General features: G+C 37.8%; 1 protein-coding gene across 1 annotated transcript in view; it reads left to right on the plus strand.

Moving 5' to 3' along the window:
- Positions 1–18,662, plus strand: part of naa15a (N-alpha-acetyltransferase 15, NatA auxiliary subunit a) — a 61,885-nt gene that overhangs the window by 20,022 nt on the left and 23,201 nt on the right. Inside the window, exons 4-10 of the mRNA XM_073042711.1 lie at positions 146–303; positions 9,386–9,520; positions 11,021–11,174; positions 11,850–11,969; positions 13,057–13,152; positions 17,755–17,861; positions 17,943–18,015. Of these exons, the coding sequence (XP_072898812.1) occupies positions 146–303; positions 9,386–9,520; positions 11,021–11,174; positions 11,850–11,969; positions 13,057–13,152; positions 17,755–17,861; positions 17,943–18,015 (843 nt within the window). The remainder of the gene's footprint in view (positions 1–145; positions 304–9,385; positions 9,521–11,020; positions 11,175–11,849; positions 11,970–13,056; positions 13,153–17,754; positions 17,862–17,942; positions 18,016–18,662) is intronic.

An 18,662-nucleotide genomic window follows, 5' to 3' on the forward strand; every position in this document is an offset into this window, starting at 1 on the left:
TTTAAATTGGAAACCCATCAGGATTTCTGATACTAGACCTCCTTGACTGTTAAATTTTAAAACTTGGTTATGTTAAATAGCATTAGAGTTTACTGCTAGTAATTTCCAGAAGTTGCAAGTGCTGTTTTTCTTGACATTGAACCAGGTTGGCATGTGTACGGTCTCCTTCAGAGATCAGACAAAAAGTATGATGAAGCAATCAAATGCTATCGGAACGCTCTAAAATGGGATAAAGACAATCTTCAGATTCTGAGAGATCTTTCTCTTCTACAAATTCAAATGCGTGACCTTGAGGGTTACAGGGTGAGTGCTGCCTTGAGCTTGTCTTGCATAACCATGTGATGAATCATTTTTGAGAGCAGCATACTGTGAATGTGTTTACTTGAACTGAATTAGTGTTCAGATATTCAGCTTGGTAATTTTTATTGTTGAAGAAGCCAAAGGCTAGGAGTTAAGTAGCAGTGATAGCCAAAGAAAGTTGATATTCTTTGGTGTTCGTTAAAATTCAATGGTTACACCAAGCACTTTTTTGTAATCTGTGGCTGTGCATGAGATTAATGGCATTACTTTTCTCTATGCATCTTTGCTCATGTTCACTCAATATGAATTCATGCTGGTAATCTTGATTCTTGTGTAAATAACTATAACCTAGCTGAAAGCCATTTTGAGTGCAGGTCTCTGGCCTCTAATGAACTATTCTGAAATTTGCTAGGTGTCTGCAAACAGGTTTCTAACCTTGCTGACATTGATGCAAGTATTTGTAGCAAGCTGCAGGTTAAGTAACATTTTTCTTTTTGGAGATGTCCAGTAGGTGCAAACAAAATGTGGACTTGTTTATTGATGTTATTTTTCCAATAAATACTTTAAACATATGTGCATAACTTAATGACCAATCACTCACTTTGGCTGTGAACTTCCGTATTTTGTTGTTACTTTAAATTCAATGTGCTTTCTTCGGAACACTTTTTTTGCTCTACATGAACACACTCAAGGCAAGAATTATAAATTCATGTCTGCGTGCAGTAAGGTCTTCAAAGGAGTTTGGCTTGATCTTGAATGTGGTAAGCAGCAATTACACAGAACTATCAAACAATGACCGTCTCATACAGAGAGAGTCTAAGTACCCCTCCTTGATGTTTAATGAGATTGCTACTGCAAGATTCCCAACTATCCACGTCATGGGTCGTCATTGTCTAGGAACACAATTTTGCCATAACAGCAGGCAATGTACTGACCTTACAACAGCCCTAAACCACTCCACCTACAAGCCAAAATAACACTGGAATAATCTCTCCTTGCTTGGATGAGTACATCAGTACTCAAGCAGCTCAACACTACTTAAGACAGACCCAATCCATTTGATTGACAGCCAATCTATTGCACCCACTGAAGATGAACGAGCCAATAATATAAAGGAAGTTACTGGAAGTGTTATTGGATTCTGGAAAATGACACTGGAGAGGTAATAATGGGGGAAAAGAAATGATGGATTACTGTTTTTCTGTTTTGTCTTCATTGTGGAAGCATGTTAGAAATTTGTGTTGGGTAGAAGTGAGTGTACTTGCTATTACTAAAGAGAATGTGCTTTGAGAAGCTGAAAGGTCTGAAGGCAGTAAGATAGACTACACTGCAGGATTCTGAAAGAAGTAGCTGAAGAGATTGTGGAAACATTAGTAACATATTTTCCAAGAACCACTAGATTCTGGAATGATTCCAGAGAACTGGAAAATCACAATGTCACTCCACTCTAAGAAGAGAGAGAGGCAAAGACAGCAAACTATAGGCCAATTAGCCCTTTTTCAATAGTTAGTAAGATGTTAAGAGTTCATTACTGAGGAAGAGGTTTCAGGGTACTTGGAGGGACACAATAAAATAGGCTGAACTCAGCATGGTTTCCTTAAGGGGAAATCCTGCCTGACAAATCTTTTGGAGGTTTTTTGAGGAAATTGCAGGCAGGATAGACAGTGGATGTTGTTTACTTGGATTTTCTGAAGGTCTTTAACAAAGTGCCACACAGGCTGCTAAACAAGAAGAGAGCCCATGGTATCACAGGAAAGATACCTGCATGGACAGACGATAGGCTGACTAACAAAAGGCAACGAGTGGGAATAAAGGGTGCCTTTTCCAGTTGGCTGCTGGTGACTAGTGGTATTCTGGAGGGTTGGTCTACGGTCCATGACTTTTCACGTTATATGTTAATGACCTGTTGATGAGTTGATAGCTTTGTGGCCAAGTTTTCAAATAATACAAAGATAGCTGAAGGGACAAGTGGTGTTGCGGAAGCAGGGACCCTGCAGAAGGACCTGGATGGATTAGGAAAATGACCAAAGTAGTCGCAGGTGGACTATAATGTAGGGAAGTGTATGGTAATGCACTTTTGTAGAAGGAATGAATGAGCAAATTCTGAAATCATAGGTGCAAAGGGACAAGACCTAGTGGAGGATTCCTTAAAAGTTAACTTGAAGGTAGAGTAGGTAATAAGGAAGGCAAATGCAATGTTGGCATTTATTTTGCAAGGACTAATATAAAAGCAAGTATATAATGCTGATACTTTAAAATGCATTGGTCAGACCATATTTGGAATATTGTGAGCAGTTTTGGGCCCTGTATCTAAGAAGTGATGTGTGGGCATTGGAGAAGGTACAGAGGAGGTTTACAAGAATGATCATAGGGCTGAAAGAGTTAACATACAGTGGCATGCAAAAGTTTGGACACCCCTGTTCAAAATTTCTGTTATTGTGAATAGCTAAGTGAGTAAAAGACGAACTGATCTCCAAAAGTTATAAAATTAAAGACAAAACATTCTTTTTAACATTTTAAGCAAGATTAGTGTATTTCTGTTTTGTACAGTTTTAGAGTGAAGAAAAGGAAAGGAGCACCATGCAAAAGTTTGGGCACCCCAAGCGATTTGAGCTCTCAGATAACTTTTACTAAGGTCTCAGTCCTTAATTAGCTTGTTAAGACTATGGCTTGTTCACAGTTATTGTTAAGAAAGGCCAAGTGATGCAAATTTCAAAGCTTTATAAATACCCTGATTCCTCAAACCTTGTCCCAACAATCAGCAACCATGGGCTCCTCTAAGCAGCTGCCTGACACTCTGAAAATTAAAATAAATGATGCCCACAAAGCAGGAGAAGACTATAAGAAGATAGCAAAGCATTTTCAGGTAGCCGTTTCCTCAGTTCGTAATGTAATTAAGAAATGGCAGTTAACAGGAATGGTGGAGGTCAAATTGAGGTCTGGAAGACTAAGAAACCTGAGAGAACTGCTCATAGGATTGCTAGAAAGGCAAATCAAAACCCCTGTTTGACTGCAAAAGACCTTCAGGAAGATTTAGCAGACTCTGGAGTGGTGGTGCACTGTTCTACTGTGCAGCGACATCGGCCTAAATATGACCTTCATGGAAAAGTCATCAGAAGAAAACCTTTCCTGCATCCTCACCACCACAAAATTCAGCATCAGAAGTTTGCAAAGGAACATCTAAACAAGCCTGATGCATTTTGGAAACAAGTCCTGTGGACTGATGAAGTTAAAATAGAACTTTCTGGCTGCATTGAGTAAAGGTATGTTTGGAGAAAAAAAGGTGCAGAATTTCATGAAAAGAACACCTCTCCAACTGTTAAGCACGAAGGTGGATCGATCATGCTTTGGGCTTGTGTTGCAGCCAGTAGCACAGGGAATATTTCACTGGTAGAGGGATGAATGAATTCAATTAAATACCAGCAAATTCTAGAAGCAAACATCACACTGTCTAAAAAAGCTGAAGATGAAAAGAGGATGGCTTCTACAACAGGATAATGATCCTAAACACCTCAAAACCCACAATGGACTACTTCAAGAGGCGCAAGCTGAAGGTTTTGCCACGGCCCTCACAGTCCCCCGACCTAAACATCATCAAAAATCTGTGGATAGACCTCAAAAGTGCAGTGCATGCAAGATGGCCCAAGAATCTCACAGAACTAGAAGCCTTTTGCAAGGAAGAATGGTGAAAATACCACAAACAAGAATTGAAAGACTCTTAGCTGGCTACAAAAAGTGTTTACAAGCTGTGATACTTGCCAAAGGGGGTGTTACTAAGTACTGACCATGCAGGGTGCCCAAACTTTTGCTTTGGGCCCTTTTCCTTTTTTGTTATTTTGAAACTGTAAAAGATGGAAATGAAAAAGTAATCTTGCTTAAAATATTAAAGAAATGTCTTATCTTTAACTTTATGCCTTTTGGAAATCAGGTTGTCTTTTACTCGCTTAGCTACCATATATTCTGGAGTATAAACCGACCCCTTTTCCAGAGATTTTTGATTTAACCAGAAAAGATCACAAGATCTCACATTCCGGTACTCAGCTTTGCCGGATCTGGAACCTGGAAATTTTGTGATTCAGTACTTGCTAATAAAACAGGCCTACACATTGTAGAGCGTTATAGGCAAATTCTTAATATATAAATCAGGGAGAGAAATGTTGGATTAGGTTTCCAATGGAAAAGAATCCTCTGAAATGTAACCCCCCCCCCCCCGTGAAACCATTTAGTGCCCATTGTAATCTCATTAAGATGTAACACGGGGTGGCGGGATCAGTACATGTACTCAATTGAGTTTGCGACCACCATGTACAAAAGATTAAAACAAATGTGATATGAAGCTGGCTTCAAGCTGAAGGTTGTTCATTTTGCTAAAGGAACGTATAATTCTGAAGCTGCTAAGAAGTTTAGTGTAAACGAGAAACAAGTGAGAGAATGGAGAAGGGCAGAGGACATGCTGAGGGAAATGCCAAAGACGAAATGTGCAAACCGCGGGAAAACATGCCAGTGGCCAGAACTGGAAGAAAAAGTTTTAGAGTGGGTGAATCACCAGCGATCGTCTGGATACATTGTTACCAGAGAAATGATTTGAGTTCAAGCGTTGAAATGGGACGAAAAACACCGTGAGGTCAGCGAAAATTTCAAAGCTATTTGAAGTTGGTGCACCCAATTTATGAATAGACGTGATCTTGTGTTGACACAAAAAACAAAGATTGCTCAGAAAATTCCTGCGGGGTGTTGTTTACATTCAAGAACACTGCTAGATGGACGAAGCGGGTTGCTTGAAGTGGGTTAAAGAGGTGTGGTGTCGACATCCTGAAGGTGTCAGGAAGGAAAAGTCGCTACTTGTCTGGGACAAGCGCACTTGTTAGGTGAGACAAAAGCAGCATTGAAAGCTGAAAATACGGACATTGCAGTCATCCTCGGTGGTTTGATGTCCGTGCTCCAGCCACTAGATGTGTTTAAACAAACCATTCAAAGAATTCATGCGTCGACAGTGGAACCAATTTGACTCAAACAGCCAATAAATACAATCTGTCTTCCGTGTATTCGTTTTTCCAAAGTTGGCACCCTTTGTATAAGCCGACCCCCTAATTTTAGGGCCACATTCTCGACTTGTACACTGGAATTTATGGTATTGACAGTAACAGAAATTTTGACCGGGGTGCCCAAACTTTTACATGCCACTGTATGAGGAGTGTTTGTCTTTGGGCCTGAACTAGCTGAAGGTGGATCTCAATTACACAACAAATATTGAAAGGCCAAGGTAGAATGGACACGAGAATGTTTCCAATAGTGGGAGAGCTTGGGACACAGCTTCAGAATTCAAAGATGTCCCTTTAGGTCAGATACGAGGATGAAGAGGGGGTTGAATATGTGGAATTCATTACTCACCCATGGAACCAAAGCAAAGTTGATTTGTTCTTGATTAGTAAGGGCGCCAAAGGTACAAGGAGAAAAGGAAAAGAATGGGGTTGAGAGGAAAATTAAATCAGCCATGATGGAATTGCAGAGCAGATTTAATGGGCCAAATTGCCTAATTCTGCTCTTGTGTCCTTTGTTCTTATTTCTCATCTACAAAATGTACTGCAGTTTTACATAGGCTACTCTAAAGACATTACCCTAATCTTGCTGCCTACTGCAAAAAGGATGGGCACAGATCATACAGACCACACCCCTATTCAGTAGCATTGTGAGAATACCTTCATGGGCACTGGAGTAGTTAAAGAAGGTGGCCCATTACATTCTGAGATATAAATGGAGATGTTTAGTATGTGCCCACTTTCATAAGATAACTAAAAAAAAATGGCACAGCAACTGTTGGGCTCTGATTTCTCAAACTTTTTCTGCCATCAGTATTTGTAGGCTTTTACAACAATTACATTGGGTCTTACAGGGAGCACACCTAGAGAATTACATTATTTTTTAAGGCAAAGACACCAAAAATTGAGATTTACAAATAACAAGAGTACAGCAAGAACTGGTTCCGGAATGTCATATGAAGAGAAGTTGAATAGCTGAGGTCAGAATTGAGATTGCAGGAATGAGAACTGACCATTTTTAAATGAATTTGAAGGGCTTGACCGGATCTCCACACTGTCTGGTGTAGAGCGGCTACTGCACAGGATTGGAAAAGGCTGCAGAAAGTTGTAAACTCAGGTAGCTCTATCATGGACACCTCCCCAGCATTCAGGATACCTTCAAAAGGCAATGCCTCAAAAAGGTGGCATCCCTCATTAAATACCCCCATCACCCAAAACATGCCCTCTTAGTCCTACCATTGGAGGTGATACAGGTGCCTGAAGATACACATTCAATATTTTAGAAACAGCTTCCCTTCTGCCATCACACTTCTGAATAGACAATGAACCTATGAACAGTACCTCATTTTTTTCTTCTTGTGCTACCTATTTAAATTATATATACTTACTGTAATTTATAGTTTTTTGTTATGTATTGCTGCTGCCACAAAACAACATATTTCATGATATATACCAGTGATAATAAATTGGATACTGAGTAGGCTTTTGAGAATGAATGGGTTGTCTATTGTTGGAAGTCTTGTCAAATGCCAACATTCAAGAATGAAATCAAAGGACAGTTGAACCTTCAGTTATTCATTGCTTTTAGCCTTAAGAATAATTTCATTAAGAACGTACACTAAGTGGCCACTTTATTTGGTGTGTATGTGGTTTTCTGCTGCTGCAGCCCATCCACTTCAAGGTTTGTCATGTGCATTCAGAGATGTTGTTCTGCACATCACTGTTGTAACATATGGCTATTTGAGTTAACTATAGCCTTACTGTCAACTTGAACCAACCTGGCCATTCTCCTCTGACTTCTAATTAACCAGCTGTTGTTGCCCACAGAAGTGCCACTCATTTTTGTTTTCGTGCCATTCTGTCTAAACTCTAGAAACTGTATTGTTTGTGTGTGTGTGTGTGTGTTGTGTGTTTAAAAAAAATCCCAGGAGAGCAACAGTTTCTGAGATACTCAAACCACCCTATCTGGCACCATCAAACATTGCACAAAGTTACTGAGATCACAGTTCTTCCTCATTTTGATGTTTGGTGTGAACAACTGAACCTCTTGACCATGTCTATTCTTTTATGCATTGAGTTGCTGCCACATGATTGGCTGATTAGATAATTACATTAATATGCAGGTGCACCTAATAAACTGGCCGCAGTGTATTTTGAATGTATGGCGTTTATTGCCCAGCACTTCTATAATTTAGAAGTTTTGAATGTCCTCAGTGCTAACACATATGGTAAAACACATCAACTTCTCTGTACTGGTAACAATGAAACACTATTCTGTGTACTGTTACTGTTTTTCTCTTGTAATATTTTGATGTACTGATGTGATAAAAATGATGTGTATAGATAGCTGCATGGAAAAACAAAGTTTTTCACTATTTGTACCAATGTTCAGACCAATAGTTCAATTGTAACACAAAACTAGAAAAGGGGAAAATAGGTAATGTTGATCAAAAACCTTTGACTTCATTGTAATGTATGGATGAGTACTCAAGTACATAGTTGCTTACAGTTTGAATCAGTATAATAAATTTAGACTTGCAGAAAGGTTGGAGGCATATGTGGAAGAGTACCCAGCATGGGTCAACAAGAAATTGAAGAAAGGCATAAAGCTCTTGAATTCATAGAATGGGCTTCTTGTCACAAGATGGCACTGTAATATATTTCATTGTACAGTACAGGTGCTTACAGTACTTACGTGCTTGGTTAAAAATGGCTGTCCCAAGCACACCACCTGCTGGCAGAAAAAGTTCAATGTCAGAAATACTCAGTGGCCACTTTACTGGGTACATGAGTGTACCTAATAAAGTGGCCACAGAAGTGGAACTCTGTGGTCTTCTGCTGACGTAGCCCATAAACTTCAAGACTCCAGCTGTTGTGCATTCAGAGATGCTCTTCTGTACACCACTGTTGTAATGTGAGGTTATTTGATTTACTGTGGCCTTCCTGTCAGCTTGACTCAGTGTGGTCATTCTCTGATCTTTCATTAACAAGCTGTTTTGCCCACAGAACTGCTGCTCACTTGTTTTTTTTTTGCAACTCTAGAGAATTTATGCAGGCGATCAGCAGTCTCTTAGATACTCAAACCACCTTGTCTGGCAGTTTTCATTTTATACAGTTGTGTTGTAGACTGTATTTTGAGATTGAATCATGTGATTTTATTCTTTTGTTAAGATCTTTTATCTCTTCTGGTTCGTCCCTTTTGGAACACTTATCTAATTGTAGTACGTAGGATTTAATCAAGGCTTTGTTTCATGTAGATGTTTGTTTTCATTGATCTAAATCTAAATGCGATTAATTCCTATCTGAATATTTGATTAAAAAGTTATTTTTATTTGTAGCATTCCTTATTGATTATCTCCATCTACAGCCAGCTATGGTAATGCAAAATAAGGATTTTAATATAAGATAAATATGGCTCGCTGGTTCATTATGTGTCATATAATGTAGATGATCATGGTCTTCCCATGACCATTATTGTTCTTGGCAAATTTTTCTACAGAAGTGGTTTGTCATTGCCTTCTGGCAGTGCATTTACAAGACAGGTGACCCCAGCCATTATCAATTCCCTTCAGAGATGGTCTGCATGGCATTAGTGGTCGCATAACCAACACTTGTAATATGCACCAGTTGCTCATACACCCATCCACCACCTGTTCTCATGATTTCCTGTGACGCTGCTACACCCTGCCCAAGGGTGAGCTGCAGGCTAGAGGAGGAAAGGGACACCTTACACTTCTTTTGGTAGAGACCAATCTCCAGTTGCCACACAATTAAGTATGGCAAAAATAAAATTTACAGGCTGGAAGTCTAGAATCAAAACAGTGCTTTGGAAGTATCTGTGAGAAACTTTTCAGAGTGATATTTATGAATGGGATGAGTCCTGCTTCAAGCAATATTTTCAAGAAAAGGCACTTGTTTTTTCATCTGTTTCAATCTAGAAGATATTGACTGATAAAACACCACATTCTTAAGTTTCCCTTTGTTTCTAATCCTGAATATGTTTTTATAAAATTGAAATGCTCATCTTAATTTCATAATTTGTCTAGGAAACCAGGTACCAATTACTTCAACTCCGCCCTGCTCAGCGTGCATCCTGGATTGGTTATGCCATAGCATACCATTTATTAGAAGATTATGATATGGCTTCAAAAATTCTAGAAGAATTCAGGAAGACACAACAGGTATGCTATTTTCAAATAAATGGGTCCATTTTGTTTTTGAAATTTATTAGGGTGTCAAGGTCTTAATTCCCTGGTTTACTGGTTATACTATTTTAAACTGATTATCCTATTATTAAACTTACAAAACAACATTAAAGTTGAAATAGTAATTTGTTTCTTTTGAGAGGCTTAAAGGCCTACCTTATATCTTCTACGATTCCTTTAATTTTTTTTGAGCTTGCTGTGAAATTTTGTTTTTATTTAAATGGCTGGAATATGCACAGGATTTGCTCTGGTGTTGGTTTCTTGACATTAGTTGTAAACTTTGAAAATTTTAATGTCAGTATTTCTTTTAGTCATAGATTTCAGTATTTGCTAAGGCAAACATAGATATACTTGGTGTTGCTGGTAAGCATGTGCTGTAAACTGCAGTTATCCAAGTTAAATGCTGTTTCCACAGTATATACAAGTTAGCTTGCAGAAATCTTGAGAGTGATATTGCACAGATTTTTAGACTCTGCATAAATTTATGGACTGATTGTTCAGGGCTTAAATAAACATGGGTTCAAGGCATTTTTGTTTAACTTTTTATAGCTGCACAATATGCCTTCCACTTGATCTATAGTAGTTTGGGCACAAGTTCAAAAAGCTTGTCATATCAGGTGTCTCTGGATGTCTCTTTATCATATTCTATTTGGAAAATTCCACAGTGTTCATCAGAAGAAACTTTTGAATCTCTAATGACTCGTTACCATAGCAGTTACTTAATGACTCGTGTCATTTTGCCAGTGACTGATTTTAAGTTAGTGGAACCTTGGTTCTGTACAATTGTCCTGTTTTTTGTAAATACAAATCCCAGTTTGATGGAGCAATCTCAGTCTGGTGAGCTATTACAGATAGGGCAAAGGACTTTAAAAGCATGGTTACTCACTTGCATCGCTTTGACAGATGACATATGGCTGAATGCCTAATCTATTTTAGGGCCCACTTAACCTGTGTAAAATTACATCCATGAATGTTTTGATACAATTATATCTACAGCAAACTCCCTTAATTGTGCATAATCATCAGTAGTGATGAAATGTGATTATTTGGCACTACTACCAAACTTTGGATTCTATCTGAATCAGTGTTTGAATATTTCTCAGTGGCACTTCGTATTTTATCCTGATCTGCTGAGTCCTAGCATAGCTTAAGTTTGCTATTGTACAGATCTATTGTCTGCGTTGTTGTTCTCTACAGATATTTTGGTTTTTTTTTGGCCCAAGTTTTTTTTGTATAAATCCAGCTTGCTAGTTTGGTAGTATTCTTTTCTGTTTTTCATTTATAAACCTTAGACCATAACTTTCATTAACTTTTGGGGTTAATTTTCCTGTCCAGTAGAATTAATCAACTTTTTTCACACATTCCACTTTTTTCTTTGAAAGAATCTTAAATGTCTACTGTAAATGGCTTATAATAGTGACTTGTGTAGCTATTTTTGCAAAAGATTTTCTGAATTACTTTTTTATCATTTTTAAGGCTTCTCCTGATAAAATTGATTATGAATATAGTGAACTGCTACTTTATCAGAATCAAGTGTTGCGGGAAGGAGGAATGTATAGAGAAGCTTTGGAACATCTTGACAATCATGAAAAGCAAATTTGTGACAAACTAGCTGTAGAGGAGTGCCAAGGTAAAACAGTTTTATCTGTACCTATGACAATTTATAGGAACTAGTGGTACGTGTATAAAGATTGCCTCAGTAAGCAATTTGCATGTTGTAGTAAAATAACCAGTATTAAATTTAGTGAATATAGGTAAACGAAGCACTGAATTACTGCTTTCCACACTATTTATTGTAGTGTGGATAAAGTTTCTTACACAAAGTAACAACATTTAAGGAAATGCCATTTCAAATTTAGTATTTTTTTTACTTGTGGAGTTTAAAAAGGATTTTAGACATTTAATTGTTGGTCCAGAAATCAAGGATCTACGTAATTGCAAAGAGGGTTGTTGAGTCCGAATGTGGTTCCACTTAGGATCCTCCAAATCATTTAACTGAATTTTTAAAAAAATATATGACTGGAATTGAAGCTCTTGTTGACTTTCTAATGGTTCCTGTTGGTTGTATGTTGGCTTGTGTGGTTAGTTTTTTTAAACCTTAGAATATATAATGAGCATGTGCATATTGTAATAGTACACCTTGTAAATATAGTTTTCATAAATTATGTACATCGGCTCATTTGTGCACATTGTTCTCTCCTAAAATAGATGTAAGTGATTAATTTTTCCAATTCATTAAGTGTTACCTAAATGAAACCAATATTATAACACTAATGATGTAAAATCTGATTTGGTCTAAAAACAGGAGAGCTAATGTTAAAATTGAACAGATTAAAAGAGGCAGCAGAAGTGTACAGGCGATTGCTAGAGAGAAATCCTGAAAACTGGGCTTATTATGAAGGATTAGAAAAAGCATTGAGACCTGGTAAGTAACATTTAAAAGCTTGGATTCATCTTTTTGGACAGCTTTTTATCATGGTACAGGGTTTTATCTAGGAGTCTTATTTTAATACACATTTCTTCAAATCATAGTAATGATCTTCATCGTGCTTGTTTTGTGGTCTGTTTTAATTCCATGTTGTAGCTTTCAAAGTCTTGACTGGGATAAGGTGCTAATGGGTAATATGGATGTTCTTGAGCAGTAGAAAGAAAGAGAAAGGAAACCTGGGTTTGAATTGAGAGATGATAGAAACCTAACTTCATTCATTAGTCTTTTATTTTATTAAGTTTATACTAGGAAATTTCTGGAATAAACTATTTGAAAATCTGGTCAATTTGCATACCTTGAAGTACTGAGTTAGCAAAAATATATTAAGTACTATGTAAAAGAAAATCTATTTTGTACATTATGAAAATAATTTATTATACAAAGTATAAATCTATGATTAGAAATGCTGGTGTGTTGTGTCATACTCTCATGGAGGTCAGGGCAGGCTTTGCAGAAACTTTTATGAAGATAGATTAATGCAAAAGCAACACCAACATATGAACCAAGTTTATTTTTCTTGGAGATGAGAGTTGGAACAAGTTTGAATGTACTTGTAGAATGTTGCTGAATAAATTTTCAAAAATTAGGTTAAGGAAGGATGATTAGTTGGATATTAGCCACGAAGATTAGTAATTTGTATTGGTAGTAAGGGAAATGTGTATGGTTGATCATGTAAAATGTTACAGCAAGAAGAGTTTGCTTCTTTCCAATTTTGTATCCTCTTCCTTTTAAGAAAGGAGAATGATTCTTCCTGAAGTGAAGGGTTAAAGGTATTAGAATTGGGATTGGTGTGGTTTTTGGCTGTTAAAGACAAGTATACTTTATGTATGCTAATTAGTTGTCAAGGATGAGAACTTTGGCTGTTTTCATTTCTGAGAACAAGTGTAGTCTGAAATAGTAATACAAATGTCTTCTATTGGCTTTGATCAGTGCTGTATAACCTACTCAGATGCTGAAAGCAACCTTCTTAAAATCCTAAGTATTTTTAATCTGTATATAACTTTTTTTTAAAATCTGTCTTTAGTCGGTGTAGAGGAGCGACTCAGTATCTATGAAAATGCTTGGACAAAGTATCCTAAAGGGCTTGTGCCTAGGAGGCTACCTCTTAACTTTTTATCTGGTGAGTACTTTCATATTTTCAATTTCTCTTCTATATGACATTGTAGCCTTTAGAATTGTATGTGATAACAGAAAGTTACCCAACTATATAACTATGTATCAGCTCAGCTGTACTGAAAAAATTGCTGAAATAATCAAGCAACATGGTACAGAACTAAAGTTAACTGCTGAAAATTTATTGTCTGCAGTGCTGACTGCTGGCATGGAGGAAATCTTCCTACAATGATGAGCATGGTTGTGTGTACATGTTTTTTCACCTGTGCCTCTTGCTGGTGGTGATCCCTGGGTATAATTGCCAATCATATTCATGAATTCTCAAGGAAGTGGAAAAGAGAATCTAAATTTAAATGATAAACTGTTTGGCAAGAATTCAGTTGCATCTTCTGTCCATAGATGCTGCTTGACTTTCTAGCTTCTTCAGTTTTTACTTGCATGATGTTTCTTGTACTTAGTGTTGCTACACTCTCAGACCAGGTATGCAGTGGTGATATCTTTCCATTTTTGGTTTTATCCCTTGACCTTACCTGCTACCATTATTCTCGTTAAAGATTCTGAAACAGCAAATGAAAGATAGATAGATAGATACTTTATTCATCCCCATGGGGAAATTCAACTTTTTTTCCAATGTCCCATACACTTGTTGTAGCAAAACTAATTACATACAATACTTAACTCAGTAAAAAATATGATATGCATCTAAATCACTATCTCAAAAAGCATTAATAATAGCTTTTAAAAAGTTCTTAAGTCCTGGCGGTAGAATTGTAAAGCCTAATGGCATTGGGGAGTATTGACCTCTTCATCCTGTCTGAGGAGCATTGCATCGATAGTAACCTGTCGCTGAAACTGCTTCTCTGTCTCTGGATGGTGCTATATAGAGGATGTTCAGAGTTATCCATAATTGACCGTAGCCTACTCAGCGCCCTTCGCTCAGCTACCGATGTTAAACTCTCGAGTACTTTGCCCACGACAGAGCCCGCCTTCCTTACCAGCTTATTAAGACGTGAGGCGTCCCTCTTCTTAATGCTTCCTCCCCAACACGCCACCACAAAGAAGAGGGCGCTCTCCACAACTGACCTATAGAACATCTTCAGCATCTCACTACAGACATTGAATGACGCCAACCTTCTTAGGAAGTACAGTCGACTCTGTGCCTTCCTGCACAAGGCATCTGTGTTGGCAGTCCAGTCTAGCTTCTCGTCTAACTGTACTCCCAGATACTTGTTGATTGAACTCCTTTTCTATATATTGGTGTTAATATAAAGTAGCATCTTTGTTTAAGAGCATAAGATACAGGAGCAGAAGTAGGCTATTTGGCCCTTGAGTCTCCTCTGCCATTCAATCGTGGGCTGATGCAATTCTTCCAATCATTCTCCACTCCCCTGCCTTCTTCTCATACCCTTTATGCCCTGGTTAATCAAGAACCTGTATATCTCTGCATTAAATGCAACCAATGACTTGGCCTCCACAGCCGCACACGGCAACAAATTCCACAGATTTACCACCCTCTAACTAAAGTAATTTTCTCTGCATCTCTGTTCTAAATGGATGTCCTTCAATCCTGAAATCGTGCCCTCTTGTCCTAGACTCCCCTACCATGGGAAATATGCCATGTCTAATCTTTTCAGGACTTTTAACATTCAGAATGTTTCTATGAGATCCCCCCCTCATTCTCCTGAACTCCAGGGAATACAGCCCAAGAGCTGCCAAACGTTCCTCATACAGTAACCCTTTCATTCCTGGAATCATTCTCATGAATCTTCTCTGAACCTTTTCCAATGTCAGTATATCCTTTCTAAAATGAGGAGCCCAAAACTGCACACAGCACTCTTAAGTGTGGTCTCACGGGTGCCTTAGAGCCTCAACTTCACATGCCTGCTCTTATATTCTATAGCTCTGGAAATGAATGCCAACATTGCATTTTCCTTCACAACCGACTCAACCTGGAGGTTAACCTTTAGGCTATCCTACACAAGGACTCCCAAGCCCCTTTGCACCCCTCCATTTTAAATTCTTTCCCCATCTATATAATAGTCTGCCCATTTATTTCTTGCACCAAGGTGTACGACCATGCACTTTCCTACATTGTATTTCATTTGCCACTCCTTTGCCCATTTCCCTAAACTATCTAAGTCTCTCTGATTCCTCAACACTACCCGCTCCTCCACCTATCTACGTATCATTAGCAAATTTAGCCACAAATCCATTAACCCCATAGTCCAAATTTTTGACATGCAACGTAAAAAGCAGCAGTCTCAACACTGACCCTTGTGGAACTCCACTGGTAACCAGCAGCCAGCCAGAATAGGATCCCTTTATTCCCACTCTGTTTTCTGCCGATCAGCCAATGCCAAACCCAATTCCATGGGCTCTTATCTTGCTAAGCAGCTTCAGGTGCAGCACCTTGTCAAAGGCCTTCTGAAAGTCACATCCACTGCATCTCCTTTGTTTACCCTGCTTGTAATTTCCTCAAGAAATTGCAGTAGGTTAGTCGGGCAGGATTTTCCTTTTAGGAAACCATGCTGGCTTTGGCTTATCTTGTCATGTGCCTACAGGTATTCCGCAATCTCATCCCTAACAATAGATTCCAACAACTTCCCAACTACTGATGTCAGGCTAACAGTCTACAGTTTCCTTTCTGCTGCCTCCCACCCTTCTTAAATAGCAGAGTAACATTTGCAATTTTCCAGACATACGGTACAATGCCAGAATCTATCAATTCTTGAAAGATCATTGTTAATGCTTCCGCAATCTCCCCAGCTACTTCCTTCAGAACCCAAAGGTGCATTCCATCAGGCCCAGGAGATTTATCCACCCTTAGCTTCCTGAGCACCTTCTCAGTCGTAATTTTCACTGCACATGCTTCACTTCCCTGACATAAATATAGCATAAAACTTGTAAATTTAAGCTGCAAGATTTTGGGGCTGAAGTGTTGCTATGAGTAATAGTAACCTGAGAAGGATACTTCAGGTGAAGCAGGTATGGAACAATATTTAAAAAAATGTTTTCCACAATCTAGTGAATACCTTTAGATCTTTTCAGCTTACACTATTGCCATTGTTTTTGTTTATTTTGTCATGTAAATTTTGCATAATTTTTAATCATTCACAGTCCAGGCTGGAAAAAGGTGAACCTTTGTGTTTAATAACTGGTAGAACCTCCTTTAGCAGCAATAACCTCCACCAAACATATTCTGTAGCTGCAGACTTGTATAACTGTGAGGAGGAATTTTAGACCATTCCTCCAGACAGAACTGTTTCAGTTTATCAATATTTCTGGGATAAACAGCCCTCTTCAGGTCATCCCACAGCATCTCAATTGGTTTAAGTTCTGGACTCTGACTTGGCCATTCCAAAACACAAATCACCTTCTTTTTAAACCATTCTGTTGATTTACACTTGTGTTTCAGATCATTCTGTTATTGCATCATTCAACTTCTATTAAGCTTCAGGTGATGGAAGACATTTTCATGTATAGAGGCTGGTTACAATTTTGAATTCATTGTTTCCTCAATGATCGCAAACTGTCCAGGCCCAGAGGCAGCAAAGCAGCCCCAAACCATGATGCTCCTTCCACCATGCTTCACAGTGGGATGTGGTTTTAAGGTGTTGGTGTGCAGTGCCCTTTTCCCTCCAAACGTAGCGGTGTGCATTTCTGCCAAAAAGTTCTTTTTCACCTCCTTCAGCATTGCACATTTGTGATCTTTGCAGGACACTTACTCCTAGAGAGAATAGCAACAGTGCCGAATTTCCTCCATTTGTGACAGTTTCTCTTACTGATGAACACTCGGGGTCTTTAGAAATGCTTTTGTAGCCTTTTCCAGCTTCATGCATCTCTACAGTTTTACTTCTAAGGTCATCTGAAAGTTGTTCTGATTGAGACATGGTGCACATTAATTAGAACTTTAGAAGAGCAGGCTGTATCAGTGACCTGACTTTGTGTGTCTTTTTTATGCTCCAATCTCAACTCATTGATTAGAACACCTGACGCCAAATAGCTTTAGTAGAGGGTATTACCCCAGAGGTTCACAAACAGTCCAGGTTCAAGAAAGTGATTGTTTAAATAGTGTACTCAGTATTGACAAGAAGAAATACAATTGTTTGTATTATTAGTTTTTTTGGCAGGTTGTGTTTGGTCTATTATTGTGACTTGAATGAAGATCAGACCACATTTTATGAGTAATGCAGAAAACCAGATAATTGCAGAGGGTTCACAAACTTTTTCTTGCAACTGTACATTGCTGCTGCCGCAAAAAGCTAATTTTCATGGCATTTATGTTCAATATACCCATGGCAATAAACTTAAACTGTTTCTTTTTTTTATTAATTGGGAAGCGGCATATGTTTTGATATCATATCAATAGAATGATAACATACCAAACTAGTACAGTACTTCTATGTTTTTCACCAACCTGGCCCCATTTAAAAAGCATAATAAAGATCTTGAATAACTTTAGAGACTTCCCAAAATCACTCTTGAGTTCATAGTATACTTGGAATAGTCTGTGCCTGGTGGCCTTGCATTTCCAGGGTACGTTTAGAATAATTTTACATGTACTACAATTTTTCAACAATCAAGTCTATTTAATTTCTCTTTCTGCCAGGTGAAAAATTCAGAGAAGTTTTGGACAAGTATTTAAGGATTAATTTCAGCAAAGGTTGTCCTCCTGTGTTTACTACCTTGAAATCATTGTATAATGATAAAGAGAAGGTAAATGTATTGTTCGTATTAATATCAGAGCTCTGTTTTGTTGTAAAATAAAAAAAATTAAAAGTATTTTTTTGTCTGTAGGTATCAATTCTAGAAGAATTAGTAGTTGGGTATGAAACCTCTTTGAAAAGTTGCAACCTGTTCAGCCCCAATGGTAAGTTTAGCTTGTAACATACTCAGTGCATGATTTGAACCTTTCCAAAAACGTGCCTTCATTTCCATTCAACAGCTTTTGGCTTTTCATCACCAAGTGATCTCAAATCTCCATGTATGTTGATATCATGTCTTTGAACCAATATCAGTGTATATTTTAAAAATGAATCCACAGAGTATTGAATTAATTGTATTGGGTTACTCAAAGTTGTGTACTGCTAAATAGCAATTTGTTTTGCATATTTCCATTCTAAAGCTTCTAAGATCATTGTTTCCTTTATCAATCAATAAGACTTCAAAATCTTTTGTGTATAAGCATTGAAATTTGATTTCATTAAGATGAACTATTAGGTTCTAAATTTTCTGTAAGTTTAATAGATTATTAGCCATTTTAATGATCAAATACTCTTGTAACATAAGCTACATAAAAGTAGAATTTTTGGAGTTATTTTGTTTAGTTTTGGCAAGATAGGCCATTGTCAATAGTCTAATATTAGGAAAATATTGTCTTGCTTAAGATTCAGATGCCAAAGTACTAAGATGTTTGTGTTTACTTAATAAGTAGTGTAATTATCTCACGATCTAGCCTAGTCTCTGGTGTAGGTGCAGTTTGGCAAGAGCCAAGGCTGAAAAGATTTCTCAGCTAAA

The sequence above is a fragment of the Hemitrygon akajei genome, chromosome 4 (assembly GCF_048418815.1).
Source record: "Hemitrygon akajei chromosome 4, sHemAka1.3, whole genome shotgun sequence".
Taxonomy (NCBI): Eukaryota; Metazoa; Chordata; class Chondrichthyes; order Myliobatiformes; family Dasyatidae; genus Hemitrygon; species Hemitrygon akajei.